The sequence below is a fragment of the Pteropus medius genome, unplaced genomic scaffold (assembly GCF_902729225.1).
Source record: "Pteropus medius unplaced genomic scaffold, Ma_sr-lr_union100, whole genome shotgun sequence".
NCBI lineage: Eukaryota > Metazoa > Chordata > Mammalia > Chiroptera > Pteropodidae > Pteropus > Pteropus medius.
Genome location: NW_024341894.1, coordinates 4471446 through 4494597, shown reverse-complemented (window position 1 = coordinate 4494597; position 23152 = coordinate 4471446). Strand labels below are relative to the sequence as shown.

General features: G+C 46.2%; 1 protein-coding gene across 3 annotated transcripts in view; it reads right to left on the bottom strand.

Annotated features, from left to right (window-relative positions):
- Nucleotides 1–23152, bottom strand: part of FBXO10 (F-box protein 10) — a 44391-nt gene that overhangs the window by 2693 nt on the left and 18546 nt on the right. Inside the window, exons 2-10 of one of the 3 annotated variants that reach the window (XM_039856498.1) lie at nt 19710–20300; nt 16213–17046; nt 13609–13758; nt 11409–11545; nt 7288–7358; nt 5430–5486; nt 4776–5045; nt 2686–2999; nt 1381–1562 (exon numbers count right to left, since the gene is read on the bottom strand). In XM_039856498.1, coding sequence (XP_039712432.1) covers nt 1381–1562; nt 2686–2999; nt 4776–5045; nt 5430–5486; nt 7288–7358; nt 11409–11545; nt 13609–13758; nt 16213–17046; nt 19710–20294 — 2600 coding nt within the window. In that variant the 5' untranslated portion in view covers nt 20295–20300. Of the gene's footprint in view, nt 1–1380; nt 1563–2685; nt 3000–4775; nt 5046–5429; nt 5583–7287; nt 7359–11408; nt 11546–13608; nt 13759–16212; nt 17047–19709; nt 20301–23152 lie in introns of all 3 variants that reach the window. The other 2 variants (XM_039856495.1, XM_039856500.1) reach the window with 2 other exon arrangements.

Genomic DNA, 23152 nt, shown 5'->3' with positions numbered 1-23152 from the left:
TGATAGTATTACAGTGAGTAGGGCTGTAAAGGTGTAGATAAAGAGGCTGCTATGTAAGATGAGTAAAAAGCCTGGAGTATGTTCAAAGAATACCAAGCATTTGAATTTGGCAGCAGAGGAAGCTCCTGAAAAGGAGCGGTGAAAAGGAGAGGGCTGGAAAGGAAAATCAGGACCTGGCAGTGCACAGTGGACTATGCTATGCTGAGAGGCCTGGGCTGGGGTCTCCAAGTGGAGGGCAGGAAGCAGACCTCAGGAGTTCACAATATGATATGCTGAGATGTGGAAAGAAAATATTAGAATTTATTTTTTATTTTATACTTTGTAAGTTATGAATATATAAATATACATATATGAGGGGGTTTCCTCAAAAAACAGCTTTACTGAGAATGTGCATAATAAAAAAAAGAGATCATAACTATAGAAATGGGATCCATCAAAGTTTTTTTTACTATGGACATGATATGACCACAGCTGATTTAGAAAGTTTATCTGGCAGGATGCTTAGGACAGCCTATAGGTGGGTGGAAGGTGCTAAGGGCAGGGAGACCAGGCAGGAGGCTGGGCAACAGGACAGTATTAACAGTGCAGGAGTGATACCAACAACAATAACAATAATAATTATTTTTATAACCAGTATGGCAAAGCACCAACCAATCAGAACAGAGTCCATCCATTAACAACTGGATCAGCTGTACTGATAATACGGGTCATAGGTCAGGGGGAAGGGTGCTGAGACCTGAACAAGGGTGGTGGCAGTTGGGGAGAGGAGGTGCCAGATACAAGAAGCAGAATCAAGAGGACCCGTAATGGTAACTGACTGATCTTTGGTGTTAGGAAGGAGGAGGAGGCAAAGGTTTTGCTGCCAGAACAGAGTGAATGGTGATGTCATTGAAAAGGGGAACAGGGAAGGACTAAGAGGTTCAGGGAAGATGAATATTAAGCAATTATGGTACACTGATGCAGAAGTACTAAAAAAAGTGACGATAGTGGCAGCAGCAAATAACATTTTTGTAGTATCTCAGATGTTCTGCTAAGTCACATGATCTTATTTTATCTTAAAAGGGTGCTACAAAGCAGACATTATTAACTGGATTTTACTAAGGCTTGGAGATGTTGAGTAATTTGCCCAAGATCGCATAGCCAGTGACTGGCAGAGGTGAGATTTGAAACCACATCCCTCTGACTCTTAAAGCTTGTTTCTTCCCAGGGAACGAGGTGCAGGTCCTCAGCCCAGGCCTGACACAAAGGCCAAGCACAGGCCTTTATCTGACCAGAGCTGAAAGCTAGGGAGCAAGGTGGCCATAAGGTGGTCACTGGGCCTTGCTTCTCTAGTAATCTCACTGTTTTAGAAGATTGGTTTAGGCAACCCCAGGCACTTACGTTTTCTTGAAGACCAAGAACTTGTTGTTTTGCAAGATGCATTCTCGGTTGTTTGAGATCTGCTGAAAGATGGTCTTGTTGGTCTTGCCCTGGAATATGATGTTCTCCTGCACCAGAGCCTTGGTGCGGCCCCGCACTGCGATGCCGTAGGCCCGGAATGAATGGATTCGGTTCTTTATTACCTGGGAGAAGCAGCCAGAGCTTGTCACACTTTAGGGACTCCCAGGTAAGTCAATCACCGGTTATAAAATAGAGGGGTAAGAGCATGCTATGTAGGTCAGCAGTGAGCCATGGGAGCTCAGGTAAGCGGTATCAAGACCAATGGGGGAACCAGGGAAGGCTTTCTAGAGGAGGTGATGTGTAAACTGTAGGAGTTTATCAGGTGCAGAGCAGGGGAGGGATGTTACAGGAAGAAGAAACAATGTGCAAAGGCCTGGCAGAGAGGAGATGTGGTGCCAGAAGCCAGGGCCACTGCAACCCAACCACATGGCAACAGCACATTCCAGTCTCCCTTCTTCTGCTCCCACAGATGCAAAGCCAAGGAATTCTATGCTCCTTGCCTAAGCCACTACTCATGAAGCTGCAGAGCTGGAAAAAGGCTTTGAGACGTAATTCCACCAGGGCAAGGAGTGACTTAACACAGCTTAACATGGAAACCCTAGCATCCAGCACAGTGCTTTGCATAAAAAAGGAGCTCAGAGCTTACTGTCCCATTGGGGAGACAAATAGGCAAAGGAACAGATACAAAGCTCCACAAGAAGTGCTCTGTGAGGTAGGGGTGGGCATAAACACCTCAGAAATCTAGAGAAGGGGTATCTCAAACAGTCTGGGAGGTCAGGGAGGGCTTCCTGAAAAAAGCGATCACTAAGCTTTAGGACTGAGGTAAAAAAGGGGAAAAGTGTGTCCCGGGTATACAAGGAGTAATTTGTGCAAAGGCCCCAAGGCAAGATTTCTCATTAAGCACCTATTGCATTCCAGGTCCTGTGTGAGATTATTCTGTTAGAGTAAGAGAGCTGAAATAGCCCTGACCTTGACTTGGAGACCACAAAGATACTCCGGGTGGCACCCCCACCCCGGTTTCCTACTGGTAACTCTAATTCATGCTTCAAGGCCCAGTTCATATGTCCCCTCCAATGTGAAGTCCCACCTTCGTCTCCCAGGCTAAGTTTTGGCAGGAGGAATGATGACCCTTCTAGCAACGGGTATGTAAGTGCTTTATGCGTCTTAACAGAGAGGGCATGAGGGCTCTCCCAGGGCTGTGCCCTATGTTGGCACCACATGGCGTGCGCGCACACACATACACACCTTAGTGTCAGACCTGGGCAGCAGCTGCAGCCCACTGCCCCGGTTGCCAATGATGTCGTTTTCAATGACAACGGTGCTGTCGCCCTTGGTGATAATGCCATGGCCTCTGTTGTCATAGATACCATTGCCCCGGAGCTCCACCTTGCACTGGGCCTCGACCTTGACCCCACTCTGGCGGTTGCAGGAGATGCTGTTGTTAGTCACACGGGTGAGCTGGCTGCTCTGGGCCACAGTGATACCTCTGTCCCCATTAGCGTGGATCACGTTGGTGATGACATGCAGTGCCTCACTGCTCTGGACATAGAGTCCTGAGGCTGCAGGCGGAGGGGGTGGGAGGCAGAGAAAGCACAGGGTGGTCCCAGGGTCAGCCCTGACAATACCAGTCAGGAAAATCCTTCCTGGAACTGTGCCCCCCAGGAGACAGGCGGGGAAGAAGAGGTAGCAACACTCAGAACCAGCCCTTGGGAGTTGCAGCTTCCAAACTGGATGACACACAGAGCAGGAGGAAACCTGGGAACATCGAGAAAATTCTGTTGCTCTGAACTAAGTCCTCAATATAGCCAGGGAAACGTGATGCAAGAAGATTGTTTAAGCTCAGCTGGTCATCTGGCCCAGGCTCTCATCCTGTGTGTGAATGCCTCCTACATCACCGTCCTACCGCTATTTGCACCTCCTGTGAGGGGATGCTCATTACCCACCCAAGGCTGCCTATTCCACCTCGAGACAGACTGACTTATCTGCAGGAAAGCTGTTTTGTTTTCCTGCCCACGCTGAGCTTGAATCTGCCTCCCTACTGTTTATGTTAATTTTCTTCATAAGGGAAATTCTATCACTTTTGAGTAGAAAAATTTATTAAGTAACTGTGTCCAAATGTTTTAGAAATTTTGGAAAGAAGATAGTGTTTGGGGTTATGCATGCTTAGAGACACTGTATTTATAGAAAAAAGCACAAAATCAGCGGGCTCAGAGCTGCACGACTTGGTCAGGAAGAGAAAGTATGGCAGGCGGACCCAGGGTTAAGAGGAGGACTCACCAGTGGTGACATCCACCTGCCACCAGAGCAAGAGGCACTGGGGTAGTGCTGGGTGTAGGGAGAACAATGACAGGGGTCACGCGGGAACAATCTGAGCAATGAGCCTATGAGTTCGAACCTCTTGGTGGCACCTGCTTATTTTAATTTATGCAGCTCTGCCTATCCTACTGAACGGCATGGCCACATGGAGGAAACCCTGAACTGGGAGGGGACAGAACTCATTTTCTAGGTGAATTTGCTGGGGCCACTGGCTCTGCTGCTCCCAGAGGAATGAGCTTACCAGTGCCCAGTAACACCTCTTTCTAACAAGCCTTCCTCCATCAGCACCCACAGTGATTCTGATAATCAGCCAGGTTTGAGAGCCCTGAGTTAGATGAACTCCACAATAAGCTTTTTTTTTTTTTCCAATTCAATAAAAATTTGAATACCTACTATCATTTTTTGTCAAGTATAACAAGGATTTAAAACACACTTGTTTTCTGTATATCTAAGAAAAATCATTGCCAATTAAACCATGATATACCATCAACTGCAAGATGCATCTCATCAGATATTACAATGTAAAAAATGTGTCTCAGAATATATTAGAAATGTATATGCCAGGGGTAGATTTGGTACTGCAGGGGCAGGGGGCACTGGCAGGTGTGGGATTCAGTTCTTTGCCTCAAGTTCACAGCCTATTGGAGTTGATGAAACAGCCACAGAAACAAATAGTTTCATGTCCCCTAACAAATGCCACTGGGGATGCAGGGAGGGCACAGTTCAAAGGAGGAAAGGATGGAGGGTGCATTCTCAGTGGGCTTAGCAGTTCAGGTTGTTTGGGATGTGTGGGTGGGAGAAAGGGAATTACAGGCAAGGGAAATAACAAGAGCAAAGTCAGGGGTTGGGAGACAGGAAAGAATTGATTCAAGTTCAGGAGGCAGGGATATCAGATAAATGGCTGAAAGAAGTGGCCAACGAGGCTGGAAGGGCTGAAAGGGCTAGACCGTGAAGGGCCCTTATGGCAGTGAGAGCAGAAAGGCTCTGGAGCTGGGGCTGGGGAGGAGGGGGACACTCACCTCCATTGTGATTAATACTGTTAGACTCGACAAGAGCTATGGTGACAGGCCTGCGCAGCGGGTCCTCATCCTTCTCCAGCTCTGTCTCCCAGAGGATGGCATCCCCATCCTCACTGAAGTTCTCCTGGGCCCCATGGCCTCCAGGGAACTCACCGGAACCATCCTTCTGGCTAAACACTGCCACTCCATACAGGCCATTGTAGCTGACGTGGTTGCTGGTGACGTGGGGCAGGCTGGATGACATCATCCACACACCACAGCCCTTATTAGCTGGGACAGTGAAAGGAGCTGGTCACTGACACTGAGCAAAGGGTAGGGCAGCCCCCAGTGTCTCCCCAAGAGGGGAAGCAAAAAGGCACTGGCCTGGGAGGGTGCCTGATTTGTTAATAGTCTTGGACAAGTCACTTTATGGCTCTGGCTGCAGGCTTCTCCTTCATACAAGAGGGAAATAACAATCAGGACAATATCTCAACTAGGATCATTCCACAGGGTGTAAAAGTGCTCTGAGATCGATGCTGTTCTTCAGATGAGGTCTTTGAGGCCCAGGGAAAGGTGACAACTTAATCAGGACCCACAAGCTAGAGATAGAACCTGGGCTTCCTGCCTCTCAGACTGGGCTGAACCCCAACCGCTCCCCTGGAACATGCTCCTCACCGTAGATAGTGTTTCCTTCTATCAGTCCTTTGCCTTCATCTCCCACGACCACACCATCTGAATAGCCAAAGCAGATGAGGTTGCTCCTGAGGACAGGGACCCCCCCGCGGCGGATGTCCACACCTCCCCACTGATTCTCACGGATGACGTTTTCTATGGAGAGAGGCAGAAAAGAGGGTCAAGAGCCAAGGGCCTGCTCCAGTGCTGGCAACAAGGATCTGGGCAGCTGAGAGGAAGGACAGGCTGGACCAGGATGCCTAGACCTTACTCTATGAGCAGTCAGCACCCTGAACCTCATTTGGTGTTTGATGTTTCAGAGTCTTGTTTGCTGTCTGCTTTTCCCAAGGGCAAGTTTTGTGTCTGTCTTGGGCTCTCCTACATCCCTAGTACCCATTGTACCCAGTGGCCATGGGGACTAATGACTAAGATGGTGTTAGAGTCCCTGGGCCAGGCCAGGCCAGGCAGGAGATATCTTTCCTGAGTGGCTATTTCTAGAATGGCTGAGGCAGAATCCAGCCATTCCCCCACAAGCCTGGGGAGGCACCAGCCTGTCCTTCTCAGTGTCAGCTCTGCACTGGCCACAGCCTTCTTCAACTCTCCCTTCCACCTCTCCAGGAGTGGGCTGAAGAGTCACAAGTCAGAAGGGTGGTCCTGGGACCATCTGTCGCCAGGTCTGTGGCAGCGGAGACTCCCAGCCTCCTAAGTCTGGAGTGCAATGGCTCATGAGACCCTGTGTGACTGGCCCCTTCATGCCTCTGTGACTCCATCTCGAACCCCTCACTCAGCTCACACTAGTGCTCTCCCTGCTCCTCAGGCACACCAAGTCTATTTCTACAGGTGCCTCTGCATGGAATTCCGGTTCTTTCCTCAGGCTCCTTCTCATCATTCAGGTTCTGGCTTACACGTCACCTTCTCAGAAAGGCCTGCCCTGACCACACAATCTTAAATACCTACATAGTCCCTCTCTCATCTTATTTTAATTATCTGTAAAGCATTTATCCTCCTCAGATATGACTTTTCTTGGTTTTATTTTCATTTTCCCTTCCTAAAAAGTCAGCTCCTGAAAGCAAGGATGGTGTCTCTTTTGTTCACTGCTGTATCTGGCTCCTGCATATAGTGTGTGCTCAATAAATGTCTGATGAATGAATGAAGGCTAGATTCAGCTAGTGGGATTCACTGGGCCAATATTTACTGAATCCCTTTTATGTCCCAAGTATGGCTATGCTCCGTGCTAAGGTTACAATAATGTACCAGACAGACATGATCCTTGCCTTACAGAATTTACTGCCTTATAGCAAAAGAGACTGACATTAAACAGATAACTAAAAAATTAAGAAAAACGTCTTGCAGAACAGGCCTATTGGGTACAGTGAGTTGTGTCTGTCTGTCTGTCTGTCTGTCTGTCTATCTATCTATCTATCTATCTATCTATCTATCTATCTATCTATCTATCTATCTATCTATTGGAGGTCAGGGCAGGCTTCACTGAGGAAGTGACACTTAGGCCCAAATGATGAGCAGGAGGTGGCCAGGCAGAGGGGAAATGGGAATGAATTCCCAGAGTAGGCAGAAGCATGTACAAAAGCCAAAAGGAGAAATTCAGATACTTTGTGTGACATAAATGTTCCTGGAAGTATTGTCTGAGTCACTTAGTGAGATCCTGTGAGCACTGGGCCTGGCAAAGAGTAGACACTCCCTGACTGCCAGGTCCTTCTCTTGATTAGCAGGGCCAGTGCATGAAGCCAGCATTCCCGAATGCTAGCCACTACTCAGAGCAGGGGGCCAGTCTATGGAGGTGAAGGACTGGGTAAGGGGAGCCAGCTGCATGGCAGGTGAGGCTCCAGTGTTCCCACCCTACCTGTGATGAGGCCTTTGCCATTCTCGTTCACTGCTATGCCAGCTGCACGGCCCTTGAAAATGTGGTTCCCGCTAAAGTGGAAAGAAAACAAGGCAAAGAGGTGAGACCAGACCAATGTCATGCATCATGGACAATGCCCACCCAAGGCAACTGCCTTCTTCTGTGGGCTTCCCCAGATGGCTCAAGTCCATGAGGGCATAAAGCGCTTCCTGAAGTCCTAGAAGCCAGGCATTTAGTAATCGTCAGTTAACACTGACCAAACACTAAACCTACAACTATGCCATAGAAGCACAATGATATCTAAGTCTCCCGCCCTCTCTTGACCGTCATCCACATATGAACATTTTAAAGAGATGTCATCGTGGCACACGGGTCCCAGGTGAAGTGTTGGTGGTTACAGAATTCCAAGGCTGTTGTGTTAAACTCATTTGAGAGTGGCTGCATCCAATACCTGAATCACGTGGAGCCTACGTCCTTCTGTTTTTGTCCAAAAGCTACTCTTTACCTTATTGTCTGTTAACCACCTGTCCACGAAATAACATAATGACATGCTTTAAAAGAAGAAAACAAGATTTTTTAAAAAGAGAGTTTCAAGAACAGCAGACAACATGTATGTGGAGCATCATGGATTGGGTTAGCCGCAAATAGAAGATATACGAAAACATATTCCTGCTCAGAGGAACACACATGTGGCCCTCATTGCCATGTACAGGCCTCACAAATGTGTTCCTCAAAACCAGATACTTGAACATGTGAAAAGACAAGCATTTCTTTCCAGTCTTTGGTTTCCTACCTGTAAAAGCAAAGCCAGTCACACCCAGGCGTTAGCAGAATTGGGTTATCCCTGGAGGACACATTTGCTATTTTTACTAACAGGAATGCTGTGATCTCCTTCTTTACTGGAAGGGCACCTGCCCCCTCTCTTAGGAAGTGGCCCTCTTACTTCCTACCAGGTAGCTGAGAAATGTAGGTTCCAATATTCATCTGGCCCTTCAGAGCCTAACACCCCAAAGAACATCAGGGCCTGGCACCCCATAGAACATCACTGAAGAGGCATTGGCTGGTAAGTTTTCCCATCTTCTAGGGCGGGGTCCAAATGGTTTACTTCCTTAAGGAAAAACAGCAAATTATGTCAATGTTGGGAAAGCCAGATGTCAGGTACATCTATACTATGCATTTCAATTGGACAAGTGAAATTAACTGTTAAAAACATTCCTATTTGTTTCTTCAGACAGATCTGAAGAGTCTGCTTTGATGTGGTTACAATTCCATTGGCTAATGGCTACTGTGGAATTCATAGTCAGAGGAAGTCCCTGGCCTAGGGCATATTTCTGAGAGCTGTGCCATAGCAGCAAATGCATGACTTGTATATTTTTAATACAGATCTCACTTACCTCCAGAAAGGATCCATGGCCACTTGGAGAAACATGTATGTGTGTGTACATAGGGCGGGCAGAGTAAAGATAAAAGAAGTATCAGAAAACATTTAGGAAAAGGGGACAGATCTTTGTTCCAAGAACCAAGGGTGAGATATTTACTGCAAATGAGCCAGTTTGAATCTTGTGCTTCCTTGCAGCCAAGGCAAAAAAAGAAACAATAGGTAATACAGCTCTCACTGGCAAAAAAAAAAAAAAAATGCTGTGTTTTACCTTATCCATGCAACTTCAGAGATCTCAAAATTCATTCTGTACCCTCTCCTAAATCCTTACATTCCATTACAAAGAAATATAAAGGAATAAAGCACAATTTATTCTCTCGAAGTGACTGTTTTAAAAACCCCAGACACTGATCTGATTTTATAACATTCCTTGCTCAAAACACTTCAACAATGCCCCAGAAATCATAAGGTAAAGTCCCAACTTCCTGGTTTAGTGTATGACTGCTATAACAAATGATCACAAACTTAGTGGCTTTAAACAACACAAATTTATTATATTCTAGTTTAAGCAGTCAAAAGTTCAAAACGGGTCTTAAATGGCTCAAACGAGGTGTTGGCAGACCTGCAGTCTTTCTGGAGACTCTAGAGGGGAATCCATTTTTGTCTTTTCCAGGTAGCTTCTTGAGGTCCCTCACACTTCTTAGCCTGTGGCCTCATCACTCTGACCTCTGCTTCTGTTGTCACATGTCCTGCTCTCTTACCCTGATTCTGCTAAGGACAAAAGTCCTTAGAAGAGTCAAAGGACCTTTGTGATTACACTGAGCCCACCTGGATAATCCAGGATAATCTCCCCATCCCACTTTAAGAATTAACTCTTTAACTTAATCACATCTGCACAGTCTCTTTTGTCATTTAAGGTAACATATTCATAGATTCCAAAAATCAGGTCATAAATATATTTGGATCGTCAGTATCCTACCTGCTACTCTTGGCATTTAAGGTCCTCTGCACTCCAGCAACAACCTGCCTTTGTAGGCCAATCTTCTGCTTACTCCCCCAGGGCATCTCCTGCCCAGACATACTACATTTTTTTTTTTACCATTTCCCCAAGACATACCTTGAATTTCACTGCCCTTGGGCCCAGAATGCCTTTTCCCTGGCCATAAAACCTTATTTATCCCTCAAATGTCAGCTCCCCATGTGCTTGTCCCTAACTTGCTCAGCTGAAATTGTGGCTGGACTCCTTTGGCACCTCCATAAAGACCTATTAAAGTGCTCATTTTGGTGAGTCTTCCCTCATGGTTCTCTGTATTTCTATCTCCAACATGAAATGGTAAACTTCACGGAACAGAGACTGTTCTTACACACTTTTTATACCACTGTCTCCTTACAGAGTGTGTTCAATAAATAACATGCATACAAACAAATATACTCATCTTAAGGCAATAATGCAAAAGATGAAAAAAGAGCTCTATGACCACTGTTTTTCAGTAAGTTGTCTATAACAGTAAAAAAAAACAAATGACTAACAGTTATGGGACTGGTTAAAAAATTATGGAATATGAAGACAATGGAATGTTCTGTTCTGAAACTTTCCAAAGTGATAAAGGCCACGCAACAGCATGGAAAAGTACACATGGACTAATGCAGGAGAAGAAAGCCTCAGAACGTATTTACTGCTCATTAATGCCAGTTATTTTCCTAAAGCACAGACATAACTGTGCAAGTCTGCTCAAAGCCTTTAACGGTTTCCTATTATCTAGACAAAATAAACCCCACCTTTGTCAACTTGGTCTACATAAAGCCTCCCTCACCTGGCCCAAGGCTTTCTTTCCATCATCCATTTCCGTTACGCTGCACAGCAGAGATAGGCTGCCACCGGGAAATAAAAGGTCATGGTATAGTAACCAAGGTACCCAAGATTCTCTGGGATAGTCCCAATTTAAAATATTTTATACCAATGTCACACCTTGTCTCAGACCTTTTCTCAAGCCACGGTGGACTGTTTGCTAACCCCTGAATCTGGTGTGCCCTGCTGCCTTTGCTTGGATTGTTCCTCTAGTAGGAACGTCCATCCCCACCTCCATGACAGTCCAAGTTCTACCCATTTCAAAGTCCAACTCCAATGCCACCTCCGAAATGAGGCCTTCCCACACTCCACTAGAATGGTTCCTTCCCTCTCTTGGAACCACTTTGGTAGCATTTACTACAGTCTGCCCAAAATGATAGCTGAGAGGGCAGATCCATGGTCCCTGTAGTGCCACCGCCCCTTCTATCGACAGAGATTGATTGAGTTTGGCGTGCTTCCATGCTGAGGCCAGATGTAGCCTCCAGATCTTCACACAGCATCCCAGTAGCCACGACCAACTGACCAGTGTTGAAATCTCTATGCCATCTCCACCTTAGAGTTATTTCTGGGCAAGTATGTCCTCCAGACTAGAATAAGCTCCTAGGGAGCAAAGTCTGCCCCTTGTTTACCTTTGTTATCATTATTAGAAGTGTTCAGTAATGTCTGCTGAATAGAATGGCTACAGAGTTAATGGGAAGGCAGCACAGAAACACAAAAGCATTGTGCTATTGTGGTGGGATTATGGGTGAAATCTCTTCTTTGCTTGTGTCTGTAGTTGTTTTAGTAAATGAAAATGTTTTCAAATGGTGGAAAGACAGGGAGTAGGAAAACAAGGATGAGAGAGGAAAGAAGGGACCGCAGGTGAGCGGACAGTCTGGGTACAGTGGCACATACCTCACAATTGGATTTCCATGGTATAGGATATAAATGCCAGCTTCCTTATTTGAAAAGATTTGGTTGTTCCGGATGATGCCTTTCCCATTGCCGAGGACGACAATGCCAGAGCGAAGGCCATGGTGGATCTGGTTACACTGCAAGTGAACATGGGACACCACAGAAGACAGATCAGACATGGCAGAGCGAAGCAGAGTACTCAGTCACTGCCCCACAGCAGGGCCAGGATGAACACAGTGGAGAAAACAGCGTCTCTGGAAGATCCCTAGCACACGACGAAGTGCGTGGACCCTGCTGCTGCCCTGCCCTTCCTGCACAGGTGCACGTATGGGAACCTATCAGGGAGAATCTGAAGATAGGAGTGTTCACTGCCCTGCCTCTTAGGATATAGTGATGTCAGCTCTTACTGCTGAGGGCTCTTGTTCTTCACTGACAAGGCATGCTTCTGGAAACAAACTGAGTCTCCAAAGAGTCCCCCAAAACACACAATCATCTGGCAAGGCCTTACCTGCCAGAGTCCGGGGAGCCTACCTCTCAGGGAAGGGCAGAACCCTAGTACACAAGAATGTTGGCCAAATGCAGTCCCAAGGGGGCCATATCCAGGGAAGGGTGAGAGCCATTTGGCTTCTAGTCCTCACTTCTTATTCAGGGGAGGGTTGAGAAACGGTGTGGCTCTGGGGAGCTTAGCTATTTCATGGGGCATGAACTCATAGGTATGTGAGCTACAAAGAACCTTAGAGATATTCATTTAATACCTCTTCGTGCAAATGGGGAAATAGGCCCAAGGTCACACAGTATGTTTGCGGCAGAGCCAGATCTTAACCTAGTTTTTCCGTTTCCCAGTCAGTTAGCTGCTTTTGCACAAAAATTTTCAATTATAATAAACTATAATAAAATTGTTTCATTCTAATCATTAATTTACAGCCCAAATATAATCCCATACTTAAACCAGGAAATTAGCTGTTTCTCTTCCAAAACAATTTCACCAAAAGTTCTAGTTTGCTTTAAAGTATTCCAGGCTGCAAGCTGTCCTATTCCTACTTACTTTCCAGATTTCCTCCTGACAAATTTAGCCAACTCACCAGGGCAACCATGGCCTACCGGAAGTCCCTCACAGGGGGTGTATGGAATGGCATTTCCATGGACACCCTTACACAAAGCCAAGACTGATATGCAACACCCCCTTCCCACCTCCACCTGCTAAACTGGCCCTCCCCAGTCTGTCTCTGGGAAGCAAATTCATCTCTCTGGCAACAGTGGCAGTAATTTCCTACGCCAAGGCCATGCATCAAACACCAGCTGCATAGCAGAAACACAGTGAGAGGAAGGGGTTAGAAGAGGACACTGGCTAGGCATGTCTTTTTAAATATAGTTAGGACTTTCCTTTCTTTGCATTTGCAAGGGCAGCCTATATATAATGGGTTAAGAATATCAACCCTGAGTCAGAATGCACAGATTCAAATCCCAGCTCGGTCACTAGTTGTGTGATTTGGGGCAAGATCTTCAGCCTCTTTGTGCCTCAATGTCTCACCTATAAAATGAGGATAAGAATTCTACCACATGGGGTTATGTAAGGATTAAACCATGATTAAATAAATATATACAAAGTGCTTAGGACAGTACCTGGCATATAATAAGCACTACACATAAGACCTGGCATATAATAAGCACTACACATAAGAGTGGATATTACTTTTCTAGAGCCACAAAAAATCTGTCATATTTTTCAATTTCTGAGAAATCTGTCTCTTGGAGAAGGCCAGGGCGGAAAGGGGTTGCTCTCTCATGTCACAGGCCTCATAGTCTAGGATTTTAATACATACTGGTGTAAAATTGAACTCACTATGGCCTCATGATATCCATGAAAGACTCTTCAGAACTAAATACCATTTTTATAGTAAAGAATGAACTAACTTGGTGTTTTATTTTTGATCCATGTGTCTTTTAGGGCAGACACTGTGATTTTTATTCTACCAAAGCCAAAGCCAACCAGAGCATACCAGGGCTGAGGGAGGATCCTGTGAAACTTCCTTGTCATCTTTCTTACCGACAAGGAAGACTACAGGGAAAAGGGCAGGAACCCCTTATAAATAGGAAGCAATATAAATTTGAGATGGCAACATTTATTTAAATATTCTTGGAAAAGGTTTGTGAGAAGCAAGAGCCACCCTGAAAAGGGCATGAAGACAGAAAGAAGTACCAGTATGAGTGGGTTGGATTTTTTCCGGATGTCTACACCAGCCTCCGCATTGTGGTAAATGTTGTTGCCAGCGATCAAGCCTCCGCCCTCCAAGCGAAGAAAGATGCCTGATGCTCTGCAGCGGTGAATGTCATTCCTGAGCATGACAACCTAAACAGAGAGGAGAAAGCTATTTGTTTCCTGTCACAAAGGTTTTTAAAAAAAATCGCGTGGTGACACGAATCTTTTCCTTAGCATCTGATCCATGCTGCTCAACCTGTAAGCAAGAGGAGTGCCTCAGTGCCAGCTCTGCCACTACCCAACTGTGCGCTCACAGGGACAGAGCCATCTCTGTGTCCTTTCTGGCTCTGCCTTATTCACCAACCTCACACTGGTTCCCTAATAAACGTGGATCGAAGCTTGGCCCTGTGCTCCATACTCACAACTTCTGAGCGGAATAACTGGATAATGGGATGCAAAGGACCCTTAGAGAAGGTGAGACTCAGTGGTCTTCAAACTGCATACATTGGGGTTACACAGACTTTCCCAGGGATCCAAGGGCACAGCTACTTTGAATGGAATCAAGTTCCAGATCCATCACTTAAGCACGTGCCTTCGCAAAAACTCACCTGCCTGAGAAAGTACCTGAGAGTAAGGTTCTCCTCTCTCACCTGCCCTTTCACTTTATAAAACAAAGGCCTATTCTTGCCCACTCTGAAACTTTCTTGGTATATTATCCTGAGTGGAAAAACCACTGGAATTCCCAACTAAGGGACAATTAGAAATATTGGTATAAGGAATCCTCCTTCAAACAAGGTACCAGAACCTAGCACACAGCTTATTAAAGGAATGTATTGCCGCTTACATTTTCTTTTTACATTTAATAATTATATTAAGAATTGAGAACATACATATATTGTTTTAAATAACTGGTTATTAATAATAAAAGTATATTATGTTGGGATAAAATTCTGGGAGAGGTAAAGTAGAGTGGAAGTATAATTTTAAGAAGCTTTCAGCTTCTGCTTAGGATGGAGAAAGTTGGAAAGAGCACTGCTCCTACACTTACAAGAAGATACAAAAGCATAACCTTCCTGACCCATCAGAGAGCCGAGGTTGCAGGACAACCATCTAGCCTGAAATCTAAGGAAAACAGGTGCTTCCAAGGAGACGAGATGTGAGCACTTGCTTATCTGAATGGATGCAGGTGCCATATAAGCCGGGAAAAAGAATTTAGTTAAAAGTTTTAACGGATTGTTAAAGGCCAAGTGTGAACTAGTGTGAAAGTACAGAAACTTGGGGAAAAGTTGCATCTATTCACTTCATGAACCTCACTAGGAGCCCACGAAGAAAGACTGGAAACAGTGCAAGAGATGGAGACAACCACCCTCATGGTGGAAGCTTGGGGGGAAAGTACAGCAGCCACTGTGGGAAAAGCATTAAGCTCCTCCTGGATTTTTCTCCCCTAACTTTCTTATAGGTCAAGTCTGGCACTCTCCAGGAAAGGGAGAGAGAAAAAAAACCCTTTACCCCTGGGGGAGGTGGGGAAAAAACATCTTGAGCCCAGACCATTAGAGGCCTTCTAGTGCTGGGAGTGAGGCAGGACCACTGAAAAGGGCCTGCTCCTGAGGTCCTTGACCAAAGACTAACAATGAACCAAGACGCAGTGAAACCTCACCACCATGCCACCAGGCTGGCCAGTGCAGAGCCACAGGTGACAGCAATCTACTTCTGAGAGGGCCACAAGCATAGAGAGATCCTCTCTGAGGAGCAGGAGCAAAGGGAAGGCCTAAGGAGGAGAAAAGCCACTGGCAAACCAGCACGAGGCAATGCTAGAGGAATGTGAGGCTGTGGGACACTGAAGATAATCATAACCACAGCAAAATCCAAAACAGTTCCATCCCTGACTACGACTCAAACCCTGGCCCCCTAAGAGCCTCACAAAAGCAGCATGCCCATTTCCACACATAAATACGATCTACCTCAGTCTCTGCTGTCCTATATGAGATACCTTTCAACTAAAACTTACAAGATACATGAAGAAGAAAAAACATCAGTCAGTGATACTTTTCTTTGTGGAGCCCCAAGTGACTAGGCTCCTTCGGCCAGCCTTTGTCTTCATGGGGAGGTTCTAGAGGGCAGAGACAGGGAGGCTACTCTTTGGCCGCTTGATCAAGGCCTTGCTCCTGGGCACAGGGGCCAGCTCAGCAAGTCCTGCACTCCTGCCCACAGCTCCCTGCTTGTATTAAGGCCACTTAGCATACAGTTGTACTTATGAGACACCATGGATTTTTTTTTGGTCAAAAACCCTGAATATCAGTTCTAGGTTCCTTTACAATGACTCACTGGCTGCATGATTCCTGCCAAAATTCCCTGAGGGCCATAGTTCAAGAGGGGTATAATGGTGTAAAATGAGGAAAATAGATTTTTTTCCCTCTGTCCAAATACATGAGGCAAGTATGTGTTATAAGTTTCAAAACAAGGTGATTTAAAAAAAAATACAAAATAGCCCCATCAAGGCCTTCCTACATATAGCCACAGGAATCCTCTCATCAATCAAAAAATCATGTTCCTGGTCACCCAGTAAGGCCTCGTGGCTCTGTAGAGGAAGCCTTGTGACAGCACCTTGCTATTATGTATACACCGCACTGCGTAAGTCAGGTTCCGAAAGATGTTTCCTTCCATCTTGGCTCGGCCATAGGAGCACACAAAGACGCCTCCCTTCCCGTCCCGGAAAAGGCACTTGCGGATGAGGCAGCCCTGCACGGAGCTGGCCAGTGCCATGGCTTCCTTGTCTTTCTGCAGTTCCTGCTGCAGTGAGTTCAGCACTAGGCAGCTGGGCAGCTGAATGGATGCTCCTGGCAGAGGTGGGCCCAGAAAGGAGCCCCCCAGAACAGGGCGCGGGCCCTGCACTTGGTAGGACAGTCTGTATGTGAGCTGGTCCTCGTCCTCATCCTCACCGCTGGGACTCAGGCCTCCATCGCTGCTGTCTGGGGTCTGGGCTACTCTTTCCCCATCGCTGCCCACTTCTGCCTCCTGTGAGCCAGCCTTGGATCCTGGCTTTGGGGAGCTAGAGGTTGGGCTGGTAGGGCTCTGGCTGCCCTCGATGACAATGTCACAGGTCCTTGGGCTCCAGGCCTGGTCTCTGCTCTCCAGGTCCAGGGACAGTAAAGAGTCAGAAGCCTCTGTGGGGAGCACACTGGGAGAGGACTTGATGAGCCCTAGTAGGTACTTGTAGGCCCAGTTCTTGTCTGCAGACGGGTGGCCCTCAACAGTCACAGAGTTGTTTTCGCTGCCCACAAATTCACAGTTTTCCAGGACACACAGGGGCACATTGTGCAGGAAGACATGGGTGTTTCTGAAGGTGCAAAATTTCACTTGGCAGGTGCCTGGACCATGGACCTGGATGTGCCCATTTTCAAAGTTGCAGTTGTCAAACTGGACATGACCTGATGTTGTCTGGGGAATGAAAAAGAGAAATGGAGATAACAGGGATACGATCTGTTTTGCTAGTCTGTACTCTAACTGCTCTTCAGGGAGGTGAAGCGTGCAGCAGCCATTTCTCCTGCTGATCATGTTCCCTTCCCCACCAGGGCAAGTGTTAGCTGGTCCCAAGAGAAACCCGGAAGCTGCTCTGCATCAGAGAGAAAATAATTTGAAGATGGCTGCCCAAACCTCCCTCTAATCCCAAAGGGAGGGAGACAAGAATGGAAATAGAAAATGGCAGAAAAGTTCATGCTCTGCAGCAGGGCCCTTCTTAAAAATCTCAAATCTCAGGTAAGTTCTCCTAATACTAAAAAAATCTGAAATCTCAGGTAAGTTCTCCTAATACTAAAAACGTATTGCCTAGTGACAATAAAACTTTAGGGTGGGGGGTGGTAAAAATTAGGAAGGAAAAAGAAGCTGATGGATGAGGGGGATGTTTAGTGAAACTGAATCAACACATGTTAACACAGGTGAACTAGGAGAGCATCACCTCTAGGGATGATCAGAAATGACTGGGAGAGCTTTGAATTTTTATAAACACAGGAATTAGCTGGAATGGGAGCCCAACTTTACCAAGATATCTAAGAGTGACAGAGTCCTAGCTTGAAGTCTGGCTTTTATGAAGAACGTGCCAAATAGTGTGGTGTTTCTCTTAGGTCTCACTTTTCTAAGCACTTTTCCTTCATTTGCACCTGCTCTTAGCTCTGCAGCACACACACAGCACCAGCTTAGTGTCCAAACTCAGGACAGAACCAGGCAGAAGCCTGAGGGCTAACAGAGGATAGGGCAGAGCAGGCCAGGAGGGGCTGAACCCTGCTTTGGCTGGGGCAGGCAGTGAGAAGGGACAGACATAAGTGCTGGGAAAGAGTCCAGTCTGTGTGGCAACTGGTGCATGTAGGGCACAGCAAGAGCCAATAGGCCATATCCCTAAAGAGGGGGACAGGTATGTTGCCATTGCCAGGCAACGCTGAGCAGTGGTTAAAAGCACGGGCTCTGGAGTCTGATTGCATGGGACAGCTCCCAGCTTTGCTTCTTTCAAGTGCTTGGAGAAATGACTTCACCTCTCTAAGCTCCTTTGTCTGCAACATGGGGCTTACTAGCCAAAAAGGCACAAGGCACAAAATCGGCACCCAATAAAAGTTAGCTATTATCATCTGCGGTCAGGGATGCAAAGAGCAGAGAGTCCCCTGGGGTGGTGCAGGGAAGTGGCTAAATCCCAGAGCATAACTCACCTGAGCCTCTTAGTTCTCTGGGCCTGACTGAGAAGCCCAGCCACTATATATTCCTGAAAAAGAAGTGTTTCTGGATTTTGTGCCAAATTTCATCAGATGGATATGAACCATAAAATGACAGAATGTTTCCTGATCCCAGAGTAATCCAAACACATCCACCTCTTGAACAATTCTAACATTCTCTAGCAGTGACTTCCCTTGAGAGCCTGTCCCAGAATTTAACTCCCCTTAATCTCTCTAAGTTCTTCCCCATGGCTAACCTAGTTTTTTCCTTGCTGTAATTTAAGCCTATTTTCTCTTATTTGGTCCTCTGTAGATAAACATCAACTCTCTGGAGATGCAGATCCGTCGCTAAGGTTCTCTTCAGAAGCCATTGAAAACTGCTGTGAAATCACCCTGGCCTTTGCATTTTTCAGGCAAGGTCATCCTAACCTCTAGCCCTGTTTTTAGTGAAAAGACAATCATGAACTGAATGCTAATATATGCCAAGCACTAAGCCAGATGGTGGGGTGGTCTACAAAGAAGTCTAGGGCCAGGCCCCATCCCTTGAGGATCCGCGACAATTCTAAGGGGGAATTAGAGCCAAATGAACACATTACCAAATGACACGACTTGTCTTAATAGGGGCCATAAAACACATGCCTGGACACAGTTAAGTACATCGTAAATATTGGTGGTATAATGATCATTACAAACTTGAGAGACAATTTACTTGCTATTGGTAGTAATGGTGGCAGTAATGGTCGCAGTATAATTTTTATTGACTAGGTATATAATCTAGGTATTGCAATCAATTTCTAGGCAATGTCAAAGCTATAGACTGTTCTTCCAGGAGCTACCAACACCTCAGTACACACTTTGAACACAAATTCTGCTGTGTTTCTAGAAGGAATGTGTTGGAACTGATATTTCCTGATTCTCTCTCCAGTCACCCTTGGAAAAAAAGCCTGACCTTCCTTGACACGCCACAGAGTGGGGCTAATGCACTGAAGGTCATTGGTCCTGCAATACCTCCTCTTTATTTGGCTCTCTCTGGGCATGCCGTCATAAAGTGTTCTTTGCTTTCTGTCGCTGTGTGGCACGCTCCTAGAACCTGGCTTTCCCACCTAGCTGCTCCACCTATGGCTTTGGCTCCTCCAATTTTGAAGGGAAGAAGTACAAAACAATTTTGGCCTTAAGTTTCAGGTTCCTTTTTTAATACAGCTTTGCCAGGAATAAAGCAGAATGTTAATCTCTACTAATCCCTACGCCTATTTCTCAACTGGTACAGAGCTCAGAGGAGTGTATTACAGAACTAATGACTAAACTCTCAATTCCAACAAAAAAGGGATGAAAACCCACCGAGAAGACACCAAGACCCGGGGTCAGGGCTGGAGAGGCCATCCATCTGGTGTGGACACCCACCTTAAACATGAACGGTGAGAACCAGGCTGGCATGAAGACGAGGTTGCACAGGCGTGTGGTTGAGCAGTGCTGATCAATGCTGGCTAGCAGAGTCACTTCGCCCAACTTCCCGTGGCCTACGATCTCCACGGGCACCTTCAAGATGATTTCGCCTTGCTCTTCGTACACACCCGGGAACAGCACAATTCGGTCATATAGGCTGGCCATGGCCAAGGCACTGCCCAGGCTGTCAAACTCATGGCCTGGCCCGACACTCAGGGTACGACGTTCCTTCCTCCGACGAAATAGAGAAAAGCAGATTGAGGACTCCAAGTCCAGGGCATTCTTGGCCCATGTCTTCGAGGCAAGGTAATGCTGCTTGAAGGCCTCCCTCCAAGACTCAGGCTCCACATCTGGCTGGTTGGGCCAGTTAGGGTGGCGGCACTCAGTGCAGCCCAGACACAGCTGCCGCCAGCGAGTGCTGTCGAGGCTGAGGATCAGCTCATACCAGGCCCTGCAGACCAGGCTGCAGCGGCCCAGGTCAGGAAGGTGCAGGTAGGCTAAGATCATGCGCCACAGCTCCAAGGGGAGCCCGCCAGCCTCCATGGTCACCTGGGAGACAGACACAGAACAAAAGAGGTTTTTGTTGACCCTGCTTATGGTCTCCCTTAAAATATCCTCTGCCTTTTCTTGACCCTAGGGGTGAGCAAGTGAACAGGCGCAGCCAATCACAGGACTCCATCCCCTCAATCAGAATCCTCCTCTGGGATTTTTCTACTTGAAATCAGCAGGTCAGACTCTCTTTTCTCTTTGGTCACGCACTGTAGAAATATGATCCCAGAAACGCTGGCAGCCACATTCCCCACTTTGTGGAAAACCTTGTGGTACCAGAGCCCACAGTTGAGAAATGAAATGAGAAATGAAAGAAAAAATTTGAAAAAGAGAAAGAAATGAGAAAGAAAGAAATGAGAAATGAAAGAAAAAATTTGAAAAAGAGAAAGAAAAAGAGTGAGCACATTATATGTCCTAGTGATACTGATTCCAGATTCCTGCAGATGCCCTGGACGCTTCAGTTCTTCCTTCAGTTCTGTGAGGTACCTCAATGGCCTTCTAATAAATGCCCTTTTTGCTTAAGCTGGTTTGATTTGGGTTTCTGTCACTGGTAACTGAAAGAGTTTGGACTAACACAGAGGGAGCCCATCTTTGGCTGCTATGGTCTCAGAGCTCTGGATCCCCTAGACTCCCAGGGAAAGGACCTCTATTTCTTCACACCAATAGGAATGAGAATGGAGGCAGAGAGTGTCCATCTGTCTGTCCCTCCTCATTACCAGATCAAATAATTACCACTGCTTCCCCATGAGAGGCAGCCTCAGGAAAGACTGCTGCTCGATCGGAGGCTGTGGATCTTGGTCCTGGTTCTGCCCATGGTTACTAATGTAACCCTAGTGTCCTAAACATCTACTGGGCTGGCTGGAAGGGGGCCATCTGCCTGCTTCTTTTCTTCTGGAAAATATCCTCCTTTCCCCCCAAGCAATTTGCACCACATGGTTACAGAGGTAGAGCTACACCATAGCCCAGTGTGTAAAACAATACTACTCCAGCTACAAATGATTGGACTCTAGATGGCTCCAATTGGGCCACTGAGACCTTCTCCAGGGGAATATGAGTTGTGATTCTAAAATCAGGTTGACTTCTTTCCTGAATAGAGGGGAATGAATGACTTCTTTCTTAAGCTATAAACTCAGGAATAGTTGCTGGTGACCATTTTCTTGGGGCTGGGGGAGGAAGGGTGCACTAGAAGCTACTCTACAATGAGAGAAGAATGACTCAAAGACACAGAAAAAAGTTGAGAAAGGGAAGCAGCAAGGGGCATCTCAGTTTCTCTACAGCACTCCAGATCATGGCTCCAGGCTATTTTCAAAGATCAGCTTTATCCTTGCCTTTTGAATTCCATCAGCTATCTCTGCACTCATAATCAATTCTCCTTTTTGCTTAAGCTAGCATCGTTGAATTTGTTACTCATACCTAGTTAAAGCTCTCTCAATTATGAGTGTCAGTTTCTCTACCTGACAAACAAGGAGATTCTGTTAGATGACCTAGAGGACCTTCCAGGTCTGCCACTCTATAGTCTCCAGACAACTAGAAACTAAAACTAGAAACAGGTCTGACTCCACAACTGACTTTAATCAAGTTTTTAACTTCTTCAGTGCCTTGGTTTTCCTCTCAACTGTATGAAAATGATGGTCATACTTGTCAGCTATCTAAGTCCCAAGAAGGCTAGAAGCACAAATGTGTGATTATGTCTGGAAGAAATTCTGAGCTTCCTCAAGAAGAGTGTGGCTTTAATGCTACAGATTAGTACTGAAGCTTGGATATGTAGGTTTTTCTCTAATGATCGCCCAGTGAGATTTACTAAGGCCTCAGGAGCAGTAGAGAAAAGCTGGGCTCTGGCCTGGTAAGCATTACAAATACAGAGAAAAGGCTGGTTTCCTGACAGCTGTCACTCCCTCAGATAAATGCCATTTATTCATGGCGGTTTCTGTGACAGTGATGTCTCTTGTTCCTCACCTATTTCTTTAGTTATACCTTCTCAAGGTTTTTAACAGAAAAATGTTCTACCCCATTCTGTAGCTAAGTGATCACATTCATATCCTTGGCTTCAACTACCACTGAATTTGTGACTACAAAATCTGAATCTGCAGCCCCAATTGTCTCTTTCCGGATCCATGCATGAACACTCAACTGCCTGTTGGGCATTTCTACTTGGATTTTCCACAGATACGAAAAACTCAGCATTGTATCCAAAACTGAACTTCAACTTCCACCTCAGGCCACAGCAGAGTAACTGGAACTAGATTCACCCTTCTGCCATAAACAACTATAAAGCTGCACAAAATATATGAGGTGACTGAATATATGCTTTCAGGCATTGACTAGCCAGCTGCACAGGACTGTGATCTTTGAGAAGAGAAACAGAGGAGATGAGTGTATGACTGCCCCAGCTTTCATCTTATTCTGGTGCAGGAAAATGGAGCCCAAGCAGAGTGGTGGTCTTACTGAGCAGGCAGATTTGAGCTCTGTGCTGCTGACGTGGCTGGAATCTGTAAGGCAGGGTACCAGAATGGAGCGAGGGACAGAGTAGGGGTGGGATGAGTGGGGTGAGGTCAGTTTCTTGGCTGAAAGCAGGACTGCACATGCACAGAGCAAGACTTCTTCAGGCCTAGCAGAGATCGCCTACTATGGGGTAAATATGATACCCACACAGAGCTAGGAGACATGGAATTCTATCCCAGAATACGGGCTGTTCATGCTAAGACTCAGGCTATGCCATAGGAATAAATTCAAATTAGAAGAATAACAGCAAGCCTGACGGGATCAAAGGGTCCCACCAGTATCTTAACTGCCTGCTAAAACAAAATTTATCACTTAAAAAAAAACTCCACAATTTAGACTCCCTCAACATG